Source organism: Lepidochelys kempii, chromosome 7 (genome assembly GCF_965140265.1).
Source record: "Lepidochelys kempii isolate rLepKem1 chromosome 7, rLepKem1.hap2, whole genome shotgun sequence".
Classification (NCBI taxonomy): domain Eukaryota; kingdom Metazoa; phylum Chordata; order Testudines; family Cheloniidae; genus Lepidochelys; species Lepidochelys kempii.
Genome location: NC_133262.1, coordinates 76,042,208 through 76,058,726, shown reverse-complemented (window position 1 = coordinate 76,058,726; position 16,519 = coordinate 76,042,208). Strand labels below are relative to the sequence as shown.

The window sequence follows — 16,519 nt, the reverse complement described above, 5'->3', positions numbered from 1 at the left end:
CATTCTACAGCATATTTGGGAGGAAAGGGGCAATAACGTTCAGTTAGTTAGGTAGTCTTCTCTCAGGTTTATGTAACTCAATTGAAGAGGATTAAAAAAAAACAGACTTCTGTTCAAGACAACTTAATGTCTTCTGTATTGCAGCTGTTTGTTGGCCTTCATGTAATTTCATCTTCCCCTCATTATGTATGTACATCTATCTAACAATGGGCTCTGAAACAACATATTTACAATCAAACTTACTATACTGTTTACTTTGTGATACATACCCTGTAATAAACTGAGATTAAATATATTATATGTTATACATATGAAACCAAATATACATTCTACTAAAAAACTATGGTAACAATAAAAAAAAGTGTTAATAATCACCATGGTTAGGAAATTAAGGAATATTGTGGAAGTTACATCAAAATATTCATTAGAGCGCTAAACTAAACATCAATTTCACCATAATTTGGAGTATAATTCTTCCCACAATAATGTATCGAATTACTGTACTTATCAAATGTAGGATTGTAACAAAGGGGTTTCTTACCTTCTGAAAAAAATCTTCCCCACTTTTGCCTTTGCCCTCAGCAGCAGCTGTGAATAAAATGACATTTGTTAACAAAATAAATCTAAGAAATAGTTTTACAGCAGCAAACTTTTAATACTGTTTGACCAGAGTACTACTGAAAGGTAAATTCACACACATGCAAATTTATTTCACTTTAACGTTTTGCACTATTGTGAAATCATAACCAATCATTGTTCAACTACTCATTTTTCTTATTTAGTATGCAAATAGCTTTATAAAGAGGGACTAGTATCTAGAACAGAGGTGGGCAAACTTTTTGGCCCGAGGGCCACATCTAGGTAGGGAAATTGCTTGCAGGGCCGGGGCAGGAGGTTGGGGTGCGGGGGGCGGGTGCGGTGTGCAGGAAGGGGCTCAGGGCAAGGGGTTGGGGCAGGGGAAGGATGTATGAGGGGGCTCATGGAAGGGGGTTAGGGTGCAGTAGGGGTGGGGAGTGCAGGAGGGGGCTCAGGTCAGGGGGTTGAGGTGCAGGAGTGGTGCGCGGTGCAGGAAGGGGCTCGGGGAGGGGGTTGGAGTACAGGAGGGATGCAGGGTGCAGGAGGGGGCTCAGCAGGGAGTTGGGGTGCAGAAGGGGTGCAGGATGTGGCCAGGGGCTTAGGGCAGGGAGTTGGGGTGCAGGAGGGGTTCAGGCTCTGGCCCAGCGAGGCTTACCTAGAGTGGCTCCGGGGCAGTAGCGGCGCACACCGGGGCCAGGGCAGGCTCCCTGCCTGCCTTCCCAGCCCCGCGCCACTCCGGGAAGCGGCTGGCACCACGTCCCTGCGCGGCCCCTGGAGTGGGGCACAGGGCTCCGTGTGTTTCGCTCACCTGTGAGTACCTCCCCTCAAAACTCTCATTGGCTGCAGTAACCCGTTCCTGGCCAATGGGAGCTTTAGGGAAGGTACCCACAGGCAAGAGCAGCACGTGGAGCTCTCTGCCGCCACACCCCCACGAGCTGCAGTGACATGAAGTGGCCACTTCCCGGAGCGGCGCAGAGCCTGCAGCATTGGCAATCCAGCAGGCCGGATTCGGCCCGTAGTTTGCCCACCCCTGATCTAGGACAATGAGTTCATGCAATCCATTGTCTCTGGAAACTTAGGCTATGTCTACACTACCCATGGTAAGTCGACCTACGCTACGTGAGATCTATTGACGGTAAGTCGACGTACCTTAGGTCAAGTTACCGTGGGGTCTACACCACGGGGGGTCGACAAAAGAAACTCTCCCGTCGACTTACCTTACTCTTCTCGTGTGGGGTAGAGTACAGGAGTTGACTGGAGAGTGATCTGCTGTCAATTTGGTGGGTCTTCACTAGACCCGCTAAATCGACCGCCAGTGGATCAATCTCAGAGCATCGATCCCGGCTGTACTGTAGACATAGCCTGAGATTTAAGTTCTGGCAGAGGGCTGTATTTAGTTCCTATTGAAACTAATAAGAATGGGTTCAGGCTCTTAATTTAAAAGTGAAGATTTATTTTGTAGCCTCAGTCTAATCATTCATTCATATCATGCAAACAACAGTGATTGATTAATTGGTCATCTCTGCTCAAAAGTAGTCTAGGACCAGAAAGACACAGGATTTACAAATCAAGATTAGTAGCGAACTGCAAAGCAACAGTGACCATTAAGTTAAACCCTGAAACATGTTCAACAATACTACTAACTGGTTTTAAATTAACTATTTTTAAATGCTAACCTTAAAAGCTTTTATCTTAAATATTTTTATCCTTTATGTAATCCTCTTAGTACTTCCTGGCTCATTTAACTGTCAATGTATCACCACAAATACCAGAAGCCTTTTTGAATCCCATGCATAATTCATGGTATTTGTGCTGTGAATAAATGATGAAACAGCTATATTTATACAGTGAATTTCCAAGGTAAAAAATTTAATTAAGTATTTTTATTTAAGACTAAGACTTCAAGCTACAGATATATAAAGAGTTTTTATATTATTTGTGACTTATTTATGCTACAACTTCACACACAATTTAAAACACACTGGATATTCCAGAACAAAGTTAATTATTCCCAAACACTTAGTTAAGATGGAATTCCCACTGGAACTACATGCTCCTTAAACTTCATTACAGTGTTACAGCAAAAACTCTAAATGGTCATTCTGCTTTTCGTATGAGTACTGTTCACATAGAGAATGGAGATCCAATACTCCCACATCCTGCCCTTCGACTATGGAAGAGAAATTACAACATTTTTCATCTCTCTGCAGTATTCGGAGAACACTCTCCCACTACATGACAGAGAAACCAATCTACAAAATCATTACATATTGTATTATATACATTTCTTTCATCATCTCAAGTTGAGAAGGACACAACTCTGCAGATATAAACCAGACCCGTCTTTAAAAATTCAGGTTGCAGGTCTCAAAACAACAAGAGAATTAAGCCTCACTACTTCCCACAGACTAACAAACTGAACTCTATTGAAATCTATTTCATTTTCATTTGTGATTAAGGATGTGAAAAGTTTCTCAATGTATTGTAACACACCTAACATCAGCACCTAGTACTAAAAGCTTAGGCACATGAGAAATGCTCATGTGCTGATACAGAGTGCAAAATTAAGAGTGGGCGTGGTATAAGTTCTTCAACCACAGCTCACTGTTCAGTACCTTGACATTGTAAAGTACCTTGACAGACAGCTGCAGCAGCACAGGAACCAGCAAACAGAGCTGTAAACAGGGGAGTTTGAGTGGGAGTTCTGCTGGAGAAGACTAACAGGATTTAGGTGGGAAGGCTATGACAGATACAGAGGCAGCAGTGGGAGTGACCCAAGTAGTGGAAGACACAATGAAGATGGCTGGATGTGGAAGCTGTGACACGTACATGATCCTGGAGGGGGTACCTGGAAAGAGAGTTTTGTCTGCATGAAGTGCCGCCTGATAGAGCTGATGGAAGAGAAGAGCAGAGGATTGGAGATGCAGGTGGTTGGTTGGAGCGTAGCAGGGGGTTCGAGTGGATTATAGAGCAAAGACATGAGGCAGCTGAAGGGAAAAGCTCAGACTTGCAGATGGAAGGAGGACTGAAGAATTCTGAGGGGAGACTGCTTGGTGAAGAAAATGGACAGTGGAAGCATGTGACTAAGAGAACCAGGCAAAGGCAAAGACAGGCTAGTGAAGGAGAAATAGAGCTCAAGAACAGGTTTGAGGAGTTGGAAAATGAAGAAGGGGCACAGCAGGTGGTCACTGAAGGTGAGAGGGCAAGGAAGAAGAGAAGAGTAGCTAGTCCTATAGGAAGAGGGCAAGAGTCAATAGAGATAACACCACCAAATATGAGCCCCAGGAGGATATGGGATGGGTTGCAGAGGATCGCCAAGGACAGTAGGAATCGAGCGGACTTGCAGCCAGATGGAACAGGGGATAGACTGGAGAATCGCACCATTGCCAGGAAAAGGCAGATCTACGTGATTAGGGACTCATTACTGAGAAGACTAGACAGGCCTGTAACCAGAGATAATCCAGAGAACAGAAGGATGTGCTGTCTACTGGGTGCTAAGATATGGGATGTGGACCTGAGGCTGAGGAGGAACCTAACGAGAGCGGGAAGAATTCATTGATTATCTTTCATGTGGGAACAAATGATACGGATAGATTCTCACTGGAACGTATCAAGGGAGACTATGCCAGGCTGGGGAAGATGCTTAAGGAAATCGAGGCTCAGGTGATCTTCAGTGGGATTCTGCCTGTTCCTAGAGAAGGGAAACAAAGGTGTGACAAGATTATGATGTTCAACAGATAGCTCTGCAAGTGGTGCTATAAGGAGGGCTTTGGGATGTATGGCCACTGGGAGGCATTCATCGACAGAGGACAGTTCTCTTGGGATGGACTGCATCTGAGCAGGGAAGGAAATAGACTTCTAGGATACTGGCACAACTGATTCAGAGAGCTTTAAACTAGGAATCTGGGCGAGATGGTTGGGAGATGTCCAGGTAATCTCCACACCGGATTTTAGCATTGAGAGGGAAGAAAACAAAGTAAGAAAGGATACAGCCGTGGGTAGGAGAATGGCCATAAGGAAGGGTAGTGTGGACACCAGTCTAATAGGTCATGGCTATAGAATGTCTGTGTCTAATCAGGTAAAGAATGTGAACGAGGCCAAACAGCAAAAATTAAGATGTTTGTACACCAATGCGAGGAGCCTCGGTAACAAAATGGAGGAACTAGAGCTACTGGTGCAGGAAGTGAAACCAGATATTATAGGGACAACAGAAACATGGTGGAATAATAGTCATGACTGGACTTCAGCTATTGAAGGGTATGTTCTGTTTAGGAAAGACAGAAATAAAAGGAAAAGGTAGTGGAGTAGCATTCTATATCAATGATGAGGTAGAATGTAAAGAAATAAGAAGTGATGGAATGGATAAGACAGAGTCTGTCTGCGCAAAAATCACATTGGGGAAGAAAACTACTAGATCCTCCCCTGTGATCGTGCTTGGGGTGTACTAACCTTTCCTTCCCTACAGATGTTACTTTATTTTTCTATTTAATTTCCTAGAGGTTCCTTGTTTGGTTTTGTGGAGAGGGAGGATTTTAAGAGAAAGGAAAAGGAAAGAAAAAAAACCCTGACCCTATCCATCTTACAGATATCACAAACTTCACTGGAGGGTTTATGAACTCCGTAAAGCTACTAGAGTTCACTTACACAAATCACAAAGTGATTTTGTTCGAACCCACTTTCTCTCTCAAAAGAGCCTCCCACCCTTTATAAGGAAGCAAGCAAGGAAAGTATTCCATAAAAATACAAATTTCTTAAAACAAGCAAGTAAAATGGAAACTTTTTGGAATCTTAACTGTAACTGTTTCAGCCAAGAGACCCCTATGGTCAAACAAGTGTTAATTAGTGTCTATAGGGGGAAAGTAGTTAGCTCACTGCAACCTAATCTACACAAATTCTAAAATAATTTTAACCCTTATATGTCCTGACTTTTGAGAAATAAAATTCAACTTTAAATACTGCAGTGTTAATCTCTCACTGCCCACTTCTTTTCAAGTGGCCTCCTACAACATGCATTACCTGTTATATTTAACAATCTCTCCCAACTTGTATTTAGTTCAGCCACTCTGATTTCCTTTGCTAGACCTGAAGAAGAGCTCTATGTAGCTTAAAAGATTGTACTTTCCACCAACAAAAGTTAGTTCAATAAAATATATTGTCACCTATCTTGTCACTAAAAAATGCTTTAGAATTTACTTCCCACAAATGTTCTTCCGACAGTAAACACTTTCTAATGTTAATCAAAAATACTGTCAACCTCATTTGCATTCAGAATATTCCTGAATTCCAGACCCAGGAATCCAAAGAGTGAGTTACTGTAGAAGACTTAAGCCAAGGAAACAAGAACAAAAACAAAACAAGTATGCCCTCCCCCACCCCCGCTGCTTTAGAGCCATGAGTTTCCCTGTTGGGGTGGAGCTAATCATCATGAACATTATTCCTGCGGAAAAGGAAAACAGTTCTATCTTTCTGCAACTCCAATGACAAGATACTACTCTATCTAGAATCAAAAGTTTTACCAGGTCAGTAGTAACACACTGGCCTAACCTAGCCTTATGTTGTAACTACATGAACAGCCCATGTTTTTAATAATAAACATGAAGGCTTCCACGCAGTGAACTACTTTTGATTGATAAATTATTTAACTTACATATACACTTGTACCCCGATGTAATCTGGTCCTCGGGAGACAAAAAAAATTTCACCGCATTATAGGTGAGACCGCGTTGTATCGAACTTGCTTTGGCCCCCCTGTTGCTTGTTCCCTGACCGCCCCCTCCAGAGACCCCCATCCCTAATCACCCCCAGGACCCCACCCCCTACCCAACCCCCCCTGCTCCCTGTCCCCTGACTGCTCTGACCCCTATCCACACACCCGCCCCCTGACAGGCACTCACTGGCAGCGGCGGGAAGCGAAGCAATGCGGCCCCAGTCCACTCCACTACGCCAGCTCCCAGCCGTGGCACTCCGCTTCCCGCCGGTGAGTGTTAAAGCAGTTTTCATGTAACACAAAATGCCAGTAATAATTATCAAACTACTGAAACATGACTATTTAAATGTGCATAGTAAGCATTTCATACTTCGAGCAGTGCTACTATGTTTATTATAATTTCCCTATACCATGCAATATTTTAGATCATATTTTCCCTTTTCAAGAAATACAGGATCATAAATGTTCCGTCCAATAAAAACAGCAAGAAGTTGAACCAGGTGTTAACTATTATGGTAGACATGACCTACAGAGTTTTGTCTATTTAATTACTAAATCTTGAAAAAACACAATTGTAAATTCTCCCTATATCATATGGAAAAATGAATTTGAATGTCTACTTTAAATGTTATTTTAATTCTGAAGAGTTCTCTGTTACATTATAGATATGTTTTAAAGGAATAAAAACCAAGATACACAGATTAAATTTTAGTTTTGTTTAAACGTAGAGTTACCATAGATTTTCGGTCTATTTCAGCAGCTCAAGTCATCTTCATTTTTAACCCTTGGATATCAAAAGTTGGAATTTCCAGCCCACAGCACTTAATGTAATATGCATTGATAGTAAAACTTCTGAATTTATCAGTAACCACGAGTTAAATTTCATTTAATTATTTTTCCTTTTTCTGCACTCTTATGGGAGCAAAAATTATATAACTTATCTATGTCACTTGGAGGCAAGAATTTAGTGCAAGCAAAAAGAAAAGGAGTACTTGTGGCACCTTAGAGACTAACAAATGTATTTGAGTATAAGCTTTCGTAAGCTACAGCTCACTTCATCGGATGCATTCAGTGGAAAAAACAGTGGGGAGATTTTATATACACAGAGAACATGAAACAATGGGTGTTACCATACACACTATAACAAGAGTATCAGGTAACGTGAGCTACTACCAGCAGGAGAGCAGCGGGGGTGGGGGGAGGGGAACCTTTTGTAGTGATAATCAAGATGGGCCATTTCCAGCAGTTGACAAGAACATGTGAGGAACAGTACGGGGGGCAGGAAATAAACATGGGGAAATAGTTTTACTTTGTGTAATGACTCATCCACTCCCAGTCTCTATTCAAGCCTAAGTTAATTGTATCCAGTTTGCAAATTAATTCCAATTCAGCAGTCTCTCGTTGGAGTCCGTTTTTGAAGTTTTTTGTTGAAGAATTGACACTTTTAGGTCTGTAATCGAATGATCAAAGAGATTGAAGTGTTCTCAGACTGGTTGGGTTTTGAATGTTATAATTCTTGACGTCTGATTTGCGTCCATTTATTCTTTTACATAGAGACTGTCTGGTTTGGCCAATGTACATGGCAGAGGGGCACTGCTGGCACATGATGGCGTATATCACATTGGTAGATGTGCAGGTGAACAAGCCTCTGACAGCGTGGCTGATGCGATTAGGTCCTATGATGGTGTCCTCTGAATAGATATGTGGACACAGATGGCAACGGGCTTTGTTGCAAGGATAGGTTCCTGGGTTAGTGGTTCTGTTGTGTGGTGTGTGGTTGCTGATGAGTATTTGCTTCAGGTTGGGGGACTGTCTGTAAGCAAGGACTGGCCTGTCTCCCAAGATCTGATAGGTTGTAGATCCTTGATGATGTGTTGGAGAGATTTTAGTTGGGAGCTGAAGGTGATGGCTAGGGGCTCAAATTAAGACAGAACTCTTCAACAAAATTGTATCCATAGAAGTGGTAATAATCTAACTAGATGCTATCAACATATCAAGACAAACTAATCAATTTTATGAGGTTTGAAATAAACTATTTGTAGATATGTAATGGACTTTGACTTATTTTTGCCTTTCCTTTCCTCACGGAATGAAAGGATTCTGCAACACACAACCCCCATGCTACAGCCATATTGTGACACTCCTCATAATGAGATCCCTGACCTTTCTTCTAAAACTGCAAGAAGGGTGCCAACTATGTGGTGGTTTTTGTGATCTGTACACTCGTCCATAAGGAAAAGAAAAATGCAGGCATATTTCACAAAACAGATACCAGATGTTAACAACTTTTTATTAGGCACCTGGGCTGAAATAAAACCAGAAACCTCGAGACAAAATGGCTGTACGTGCAATTAACACAAGAGACCAAATATAACATGCAACACACTTCTTCAACCTTAAACCAAAGGACTAAAATAAAGTAACAATGAGTATCCAAAGCAGAACACTTGGCCACCCAAGCAAATGGAATGACAAAGCACACTGGTATAAAGTCACATGTGAGAAAAATCCAAAAAATGGTTGAGAACTTAAAAATTAGATGGTAACAGGTCATAAATCCCAATAATAATTTAACCTGGTGATATTCTTAAAAACAAACAAACACACACCACCACCAAGAAACCCCCCCACACCTCTCAGTCAGGTTTCTAGATGTTTCCATTGCTTCAGACTGACTCAACAGATGTTTTAAGCTTTAGAATGATGTTTGGGATTATCTTGTGTACTGGTGTGATGGGTTGTGTGGATTTGCACAGATGGCCAATTAGGGGTCTGTGGTGTGACTCTGTGTATTTGGGGTTATTGTATATGCTGGTTGTTGGATACGTTATGTTGATGTGTGTCTGGTAGATGTGCTGCTATCAGAGGCTAGGTCTGTGCTTCATTATTGTGTGTGCTAGTTGTGTTGTTGTGTGGGTGCTTTTGAAGAGCTATGGCAATTCGGCCAAGTAATTCACCACCTCTGTAGTATTCCTCAGACAACCACTGAAATTAGGCGTAGAGTAAGGGTGGTGATTGGCAATGTTGTGTGTTAGTGTCTGTGGGTCTCCTGGACAGAAAAGGTCTAAGATAAATACTAAGGAAAGGGAGGGGACTTGGTGCAGTAGAACTGGGAAGTTACATAACAAAATGAAGCAAAAACATGACTGGGAAAAGGAAAGAAAGGGCTCAGTGAAGTTTGCGCTGTTGATAGAATACATTAAGAAGAATGGATATGATAAGAAACAAGTTTTAAGATGCAGGGTAGGTAGTAATATGTACAACTTTGAAAGCAAGGAAGAGAAATTTAAACTTGATAATGGTAGGCAGGAAAGAGGAAGATCTATCCAAAGAGAAGACGGACATACTCAGATTGAAGGTGAGGAAAATAATTTTTTTAGCTGCTGCATTTTTGAGCGTGTGGACAGAAATAATGTGAAGACCAAGAGAACAGAAGAAAACTGCAGTAATTATAGTCTGGAGGTGACCAGAGCCTGGATAAGCTTAACTTTCAGTGTATGGTGCCAGAAGCAGTAGTAAGCCTTAAAAGCTTCAACTCAGTGGGAGAAGAGGGGAATTAAAAGAGGACCTGATGAGAGTCCACAGTACTTGAAAATGTTGAGAGAACAAATAAGGAGCTTGAGCTGGCAGCAAGTAATACCGGATGACATACAGGAGACAGAGATGAGGGAATGGACACAGGGTCAGGTGTGACAAGTTAGATGTGAGAATCATTAGCATAGAGATTATTAGTGTGCATGGATTCAGCAGTCACAAAAAGAGATAAAAAGGGGAGTGAAAAGAGAAGAGACCAATGACAGATTCCCCAGGAAACTAGAACCCAGTATGGGAGAAATCACCAAAGTCTAAAGCAACGCTGAAAGCAGATTTGGAGCAACAGGAGAAAAAACAAAACAAGAGACAAGGGCCAATACAATCTTTACAGTGTTTGCTCCGCAAGCACAGAGAGAAATTCGTTTGTAAACAAAATTTCCACTTTTTCCACACTGAATTACCTTTGATCTCTTTCAAGACTTCATAATTTGGCAGCTATAATCAACCACCATGACCAAAAATAACCAATACAGTAAAGCCATATTATGGGCTATTGCCTTGTAGAATATTTTAAAAGTCAATTATTTTAGAGTTGTGTAACTGTAAAATACATCCAGAACCAATAATTTAACAGACACCACTTGTACTATGTAAACATATTCTAATATTTTTCTCATTTTGTAAAACAAATCCATCTCTAGCAAAGAAGCTTTCTGCCAAATTTCAGCATGGAGCAAATATTTACAGCCAAATTACAGATTGAAAACAGGCTGTGGGATTGGGGGTGCCTTCTCTCCTTTAAAGAGCCTATACAGGAATAACTCATTCTTGAGGCTATGGACCTGAATGCTTTATTTCCTGCCAGTTCAGATCATGTGTATAATACTCAGTGCATGTCTACATGGGGAAATAGACCAGTATAGTTAGAGTCCCATGAAATTCTTCTTCCTTTAAAATTTTTTTTCCTCTCCTCTATTTTTACAGAATTTTGTAATAATTGTATTTTCCCCTGCCTCCGAGGGGGATGAAGGCCCTGGGAGATGGAGAGATTACAGAGAAAGGTCATCCTACATTCACCTCACAGCAGCAGCTCTTGTCCTGCAGGGCTGGGCCTGGTTTCCCGGGCTGGGCATTGCACCTCAGCACACAGAGTCGTAGCACCACTGCCCAGGTTTGGCCTGGATGTCCTCCTATCACAACGGAGGGGCGGCCAGGCCAAATTTGAGTGAGTGGCACTATGACTCGTTGTGCTAAGTCACAATGGCTGGAGTAGGGGCCCAGCCCCGAAAGACAGGAGCCACAGCAGCTGCAGCAGCAGGGTGAGTTTTTCATTTTATGTCATTTTATTTTGTATTATTTCTCATTTGTGAAAACCATGGGATGGACTCCACCTATAGTTATGTCAAAATAGCGATGCAATAATTATCCAGGCACAGTTATACCAAAATAACTCCCTGTGTGGAAACCATTCTGGAATAAAAGTGACCCTATTCTGGAACAATGACTTGGCTTCCAATTTCCCTGGGAAGCCAAACCCTGATTACAAAAGGCCCTCCTAAGGTAGCATCTTTAAGCAATCATACTAAAGAGACATGCCCCTATCCAACGTAGCAAAGGTAATAAAGCATTTATGAAGATATTAAAAAGCATAGATTAGGAAGAGGTAAGTGAATACATCAGGCATGAAGATTTGGGTAGCTTATCCCAAATGTGTGCAAGGCAATTACTCTGTCCTATTAAATCTATGCTATTAAACAATTTCAGCTCTCTCTGTCTGTCTCCTACATAGTCATTCAGGTATGTTGAAGGATTTCAATTATCTGTGACGGATCACTTCCGAAGGAAATTTCCAGCTGGAACATCCTTTGCAGATGCAATGCCTGGAGAGGTTCTGGCCAATTAAAACTATGCTTCCTCAAATAGGCAGTTTCCCTATGCACACTAACAAAATTAAAGTGTGGGTAAAAGAGGTATTAGATCACGCAATTTTCTTCTCAATGGAAGTCCGGTTGGCTGGATCAATTCACAAGAAAAGCTGAGTGATGTGCTAAAAACGTATCTGAAAAGATCCTAGGTGATATGTAAAAAGGATCTGAAATTTCACAAGGAGCATCATTTTAATGGAATATTGAAGACGTATACCTCACCACTACTATGGGGAAACACGGTGTGACGTTATTGACATGAACTGTGACCACATAAATCATTGTTGCAACCAAAGTCCTATAGTACAAATCTTGTACAAAGGAGGTCAAGTAAGGTGTCTATGGAAAAGTTGTCAAGTATCAGAGGGGTAGCCTTGTTAGTCTGGATCTGTAAAAGTAGCAAAGAATCCTGTGGCACCTTATAGACGAACAGACATATTGGAGCATAAACTTTCGTGGGTGAATACCCAGTTCGTCGGATGCATGGAAAGGTTGTAATTTGCTGGTTATCATTATGCTGTCTATATGTGTGTAACATTTTTGTATTTGAAGTTATGAATATTGGCTATGTACTTGTATCTCAATGTGTTTGATTCTAAGGAGCATCAGCAAAGCAGCATTTGGTCAGCTTCTTGAGAAAGAACTATTCTGACTAAGTGCCCAATCAAGAAACACTTAACTGACAATGGACTTTGGGAGATGTCAATACACACCTCAGCTTTCCTGGGAATGTTCAAACTAACAAGTAAACAATGGCGTTGGCCTGCAAAAAGCTGAATCATTTATGGATATGTGACTTGCCCAGGTGGCTACAAACTCCATCTTGTTGCTGTGATTCTGCACAGAAGAATAAAGGGGTTTCCATCCACAAGAGAGAGAATATAAAAGGCCCTGGAAGCTGCTCCACTTTGTCTTCAGTGGGCTCAAGAGACGGCCTCTCCACCCCAAAGGGATGTCTGAAAGAAACTGGAACAAAGGACTGGAACTACGGGGGGTGTGAGTGATTGCTGGACCCAAGCCATAAAACACAACATTGATCTGAAAGGGATTGGGCCCAGACTAGGAAGGAGTCTAGTCTGTGAAAGAAGCTTATTGGAACATCTCCAAGGGTGAGATTTACCTGTATTCAGTTTCCTACTATATTATGCTTAGACTTGCGTGTTGTTTTATTTTGCTTGGTAACTTACTTTTTTCTACCTGTTATTACTTGGAACCACTTAAATCCTACTTTTTATACTTAATAAAATCACTTTTGCTTATCAATTAACCCAGAATAAGTAATTACTATCTGGGGGAGCAAACAGCTGTGCATCAGTGATACAGATGGCGGACAATTTATGATTTTACCCTGTATAAGCTTTGTACAGAGTAAAACCAATTTATTGGGGGTTTAGGCTCTCAGAAAGACTGAATACTGGATGCTGGGAAAGTCCCTGTTAACTGTGAAGCCCCTGGGCTAGTTTCTGTGCACTGCAGGGGGGCGTGGCCCAACCTCTTGGTCTGTGCTATAGTTGACTGGAGTGTGTAACTCAGCAAGACGGCAGTGGAGGGAAGCCTTCTCTGACAGGGGGGTTTGCTCTCAATGGTATCCCAGCACATCTAGTGACAGTTTTGAGGGAGTTTCTTTAACCAAACCCATCACACACAGACCTTATGGGATATAGGAAAATCTACAGGTACAAAATCTTTCTCCATTACACTTGAGATTTCCACTATCCTTCATGTCACTCAGGCTTACAACCTTAGAGGTATTGTTGATTACTCCTCTCCTCTTCCCTACACTCTCACTAAGTCTTTCCGTTTTCTGATAAATTTCTAAAATTTGCCCTTGCCTCTTCCAAAACACTGGTTGACACCATGGTTCTCCCTGACTGGAACACTGTAATCTCTTCTCCAGTCTTTTAGGTTTTGTCTACACTGGCAAGTGAAAACCAAAACTTTTGTCATTTAGAGGTGTTAAAAAAAGCGCACACCACCCCGAAAGACAAGTTTTGTCGACGACAGCACTGGTGTGAACAGTGCTTTGTCAACAGGAGCGCTCTCTTGCTGACAGTGCTAACGCCGCTCTTGGGGGTGTAAGTTTTTTGTCGTCAGGAGAGCTCTCTCCCACCGTCAAACAGTAGCTTCACTGCACGCCTTTTAGCAGCACAGCTGTAGTGACATAGCTGTGTTGCTAAAAGCTGCGTAGTAGACATAGCCCTTGGCCCTCAAATCTGCAGTTCTCAATCTATCCAACATTCAAAAGCTAGTGTAAACTTCCTCTCCCACCAATGTGATCATGTAAATGTTTTCACCTCACCCATGTACTACAGTCTCTCCAGAGGCTATATCTTTCTACAGTGTTTAGTTTCATGCCAATTAGAAAATTTCTCAAAGATTCACATATCTACATAGTATTTAAGGTTGCAGCATAATAGGTTTTGGGACCCAGGGGAAGGAGCTTGAATGTGTATGCTTTTTTTGTAAATTAGGAAGAGCAGTAGTTGGGAGGCTCAGGTGAGTGATATCAGAAATTTTTTTCAGGTAAACAAACTGCTCTTCATCTGACAATTTTTTGCTGTGAATGAAGAATTGGACAGATGGGAACTGTTTCAACTGGAGCCACAAGCACCATACCAGACACTCCAGGCTATGAGTAATAGACTGGTTGCTGTTTCCCTCCCTCTTCCTTTTAATCCCTTTTTGTTGTTGTTGTTTATGTCCTTTAAGACATCTTGAGATAAACAAGAGACAAATCGGGAAGAAAGATCTAGATTCAATGGAGAATGGTTTTAGGAAGACCACACCCAAATCTATCTACTTTGCATTATAATTGGACTAACATTATTGCTGATTTATATTTCCTTAAAACTGATTTCAGCTGAAGAGCTCCAGAAACATTTACATCTATACATCAACACATTCATAATTCACTGTGAAGAAAGTTACTGCACTTCTGTGTGTGTTGAAAGGTTACTGCGGAAGTGCAGTTCAAGAGGGTTTTTTTAAGTTTAGGTAAAGTTGTTACAAATCTTAGAACACACACATGGACAGGAGAATCAAGCTATACTAAGGCATAAATTGTTCTCATTCAAAACCTCCAAACTTTTGGATAAAAGTTGAAATATTTAAAATTATTGTAATTGAATCCTTTAAAAAAAAAGGAAAAAAAATAGCTGTTGGGATTTTTTTAAATAATTTAATGTACTAATTTCTACAGTCTAAACTGTCTTTGCCACTAAGTGATATTCTAAGAGCTTGTGTGATTAAATTGGAAATGAGAGCCGGATGTGCTTAAGTCTGACACAGAGCTAGATAAGGGTAACGTCTGGAGGAGGAATGAATTGCTCACCTCATGGTGATGGTCTTGGAGATTACTGGAAATTAGCTTAACCACAAAAAATCCAAAGAACACCTAAAGGGAAAGCTAAAGCAAATTCTTGTGAAACAGTAAGCGTCTTAGGCCATTGAAAGGCCTCCTTTTTTATCTGTGAGCAGTGCTGTCCTGTGTTGCAGCTGCACACTACACATGGGGAGGTGGCTTAAGTATTGAAATCGATCAGTAGCACATGGTTTGGGACTTCATATCAATCTTATAAGGATTTTTATTTAAGTTTTACTATTAGTTCTTTATTTTCTATTCCCATAGACTCAAAAGGCTTTTGTTTAAATTCCAGTTACTGGAATCAAGTCATTATTTACATAAAAGTTATAAAGGTAAGCTACAAGACACCAATGTGCTGGAGACTATTTCTGTAGGAAAGTGGCACCTAGACTGTAAAATGAGGTCTTGGCCCACCCTGCACAGGGTCAAGCATTGGGAATTACTCAAATCTCACTTTACAGTGTTGAACAGTTGATTTCCCTCTATGAGGAATTCTGACTACTCAAATTTTGCAGTGGTTTTCTATTCCCTGGAAAGTAACGTAGGATTTTTAGCATGCCTAATCAGATGGCGCCTGGCTGATATACGCAGGCTCATTTATCTGGGTGCCTGCATTTTGGAGAGTGGGGGGGTATTTGTTCAGACATTCTTGCAAAGAATAATTTGGCCTAAAATTTTTATTTAGTCCTTTGAGAACACTCACTAAGTTTAAGTCTGCCTTTTCTAATTTAAGACACAAAAAAGACACTACTGTGTGGAAGAGCCTGTGGACTGTCAGTATCAACATAGCTCTTAATTATGACAGTACACATTTTATGTCTGGTCTCTCCTTAGCAACATTAATTTGTTTTTGATTCATTTTGTTGAAGTTCTCTAATATTTCCAATTTAAATTTAATTTCCCAATCCTTACCTGGTAATGGGAACAACATACATACATACATGATAAGCTGTACATTTTAACAAATTGTTTACAGTTGTATACAAGCAAACATGTACAAGGGATATGTATGAACCTCTCTCTGCCAAATTAGTGTGTGTACTGTATCTCCATGACAGATCATGTTTTTCCTTGCCAAATCCACTGAAAATTTAGCTTAACAGCTCATTAAAGAATAATCATCACATCAAATAAAGGTCTATCAGCTGATTAATGTGATTTTAAAATGTTAAGCCATTCATAAATAACGGCAGGCAGCATGGAATACTTGCATTTACTGAACATGCTGCAGCTGCACATGTTGTGACTGCCCACTACACATTTGGAGGTGGTCTAAGTATTGAAATCAATCAATAGCACATGGTTTGCGACTTTATAAGGATTTTTATTTAAAGAGCTATTACTCAAAACACAGCAAGCAAGAATTTCATGATGCAAGAACTGCATATTTCAGACTTTTTAAAGGACACAGGA

At 41.0% G+C, this 16,519-nt stretch overlaps 1 protein-coding gene across 1 annotated transcript in view; it reads right to left on the bottom strand.

Annotated features, from left to right (window-relative positions):
• BICC1 (BicC family RNA binding protein 1) overlaps positions 1–16,519 on the bottom strand; it is a 223,690-nt gene that overhangs the window by 149,272 nt on the left and 57,899 nt on the right. Inside the window, exon 2 of the mRNA XM_073353366.1 lies at positions 542–588. Coding sequence (XP_073209467.1) covers positions 542–588 — 47 coding nt within the window. The remainder of the gene's footprint in view (positions 1–541; positions 589–16,519) is intronic.